This window comes from Rhea americana, unplaced genomic scaffold, assembly GCF_003343005.1.
Source record: "Rhea americana isolate MKP2758 unplaced genomic scaffold, rheAme1 scaffold_569, whole genome shotgun sequence".
NCBI classification, from domain to species: Eukaryota; Metazoa; Chordata; class Aves; order Rheiformes; family Rheidae; genus Rhea; species Rhea americana.
In genome coordinates, this window is record NW_028186722.1 from 20,699 (window position 1) to 21,998 (window position 1,300).

Sequence of the window (1,300 nt, forward strand, 5' to 3'; positions counted from 1 at the left end):
TCCTGGCTCAGCCCGGGACACCCGGCGGCAGCATCCCGGCACCAGGCATCGCTCCTGGCTCAGCCTGGGACGCCCGGCGGCAGCATCCCGGCACCGGGCATCACTCCCGGCTCAGCCCGTGATGCCTGGCGGCAGCATCCCGGCACCAGGCATCGCTCCCAGCTCAGCCCGGGACGCCCAGTGGCAGTAGCCCGGGGCCCTGCTGCCCCGTTTCATTGCAGCCGGCTCGGGGCTGTGGATGGATGCGGGATGCCGGGGGCCCCGGAGCACCGCGGAGGCCGTCGCACCGCGCCGCAGACTCACTGGCGTAGGGGGAGTTGGCGGTGGAGCCGTTGAGGAAGCTGGGGGAGCCGGGCACCCCCAGGCTGGCCATGGTGCCGCCCCCGTAGCCGCTGATGCTGGAGGTGCCGCTGTAGCTGCCCTGCTGCGGCGTGGAGCTGGGCACGTAGCCCCGCGGCGAGGCGCTGCTCGTGCTGCGCGCGTAGCCTGCGGGCGACAGCAGCCGGCGCTGGCACCGCGGCGGCGGCCCGGCGCCCGGCCCCGCGCGCGGCCCGGCGCCCGGCCCACCTTGCTCGGTGCCCTGCGCCGCCTCGCCGATGTTGACGGCCAGCTGGCTGCCGAAGGAGTTCACCCCCATGACGCCGGCGGCGCCGTGGCTGCCGGCGAGCGAGGAGAGCTGGCCGGGCGCGCGGGGGACGCTGTACAGCGCCTCGGCGATGTCTGCCGCCCGCTTCAGGATGATGTCCTGCGGGGACGGGGACGGGGACGGCGTCACCCCGGCGCACGGGCTCCGCTCCTGCCACCCTGGGACACGCGCAGCCCGGGCGGCCCCAGGAAGGGGAAGCGGCTGTGCCGCGGCGGGGGCGGCCGAGGCTGCTCCCGCTCGTGCCAGGGGCCAGGAAGGACGTGGGAACAGCGGAGGCTCCGGGGCGGCAGCGCCCAGCCCAGCGGAGCCGCGGGGCCCTGACCCGGGCGGCCGCGCTTTCCGCCCAGGTGGGGGGCGGCCGGCGGGGCCCTGACGCAGCGCCCGAGGAATCCTAATGCGAAGCAGATGTGGGGCCGGGCGGCCTGCTGCCGGCACGGCACCATGTGGCGCTGCACAGCACGGCACAGAGCATCACAGCACGGCACGGCACAGCGCTGCACGGCGCTCTATGGCACGGCACAGTGCTGCACAGCACGGCACAGCGCTGCACGGCGCTCTATGGCACGGCACAGTGCTGCACGGCACGGCACAGCGCTGCACGGCACAGAGCATCACAGCACGGCATGGCACAGCGCTGCACGGCGCTCTATGGCA

General features: G+C 75.4%; 1 protein-coding gene across 3 annotated transcripts in view; it reads right to left on the bottom strand.

The window, feature by feature from the left end:
- The window catches only part of LOC146587766 (transcription factor COE1-like), a 22,000-nt gene that overhangs the window by 1,434 nt on the left and 19,266 nt on the right, over nt 1-1,300 (bottom strand). For all 3 annotated transcript variants that reach the window (XM_085319018.1, XM_085319019.1, XM_085319017.1), the window contains exons 13-14: nt 568-745; nt 304-486 (exon numbers count right to left, since the gene is read on the bottom strand). In XM_085319018.1, the coding sequence (XP_085175144.1) occupies nt 304-486; nt 568-745 (361 nt within the window). The remainder of the gene's footprint in view (nt 1-303; nt 487-567; nt 746-1,300) is intronic.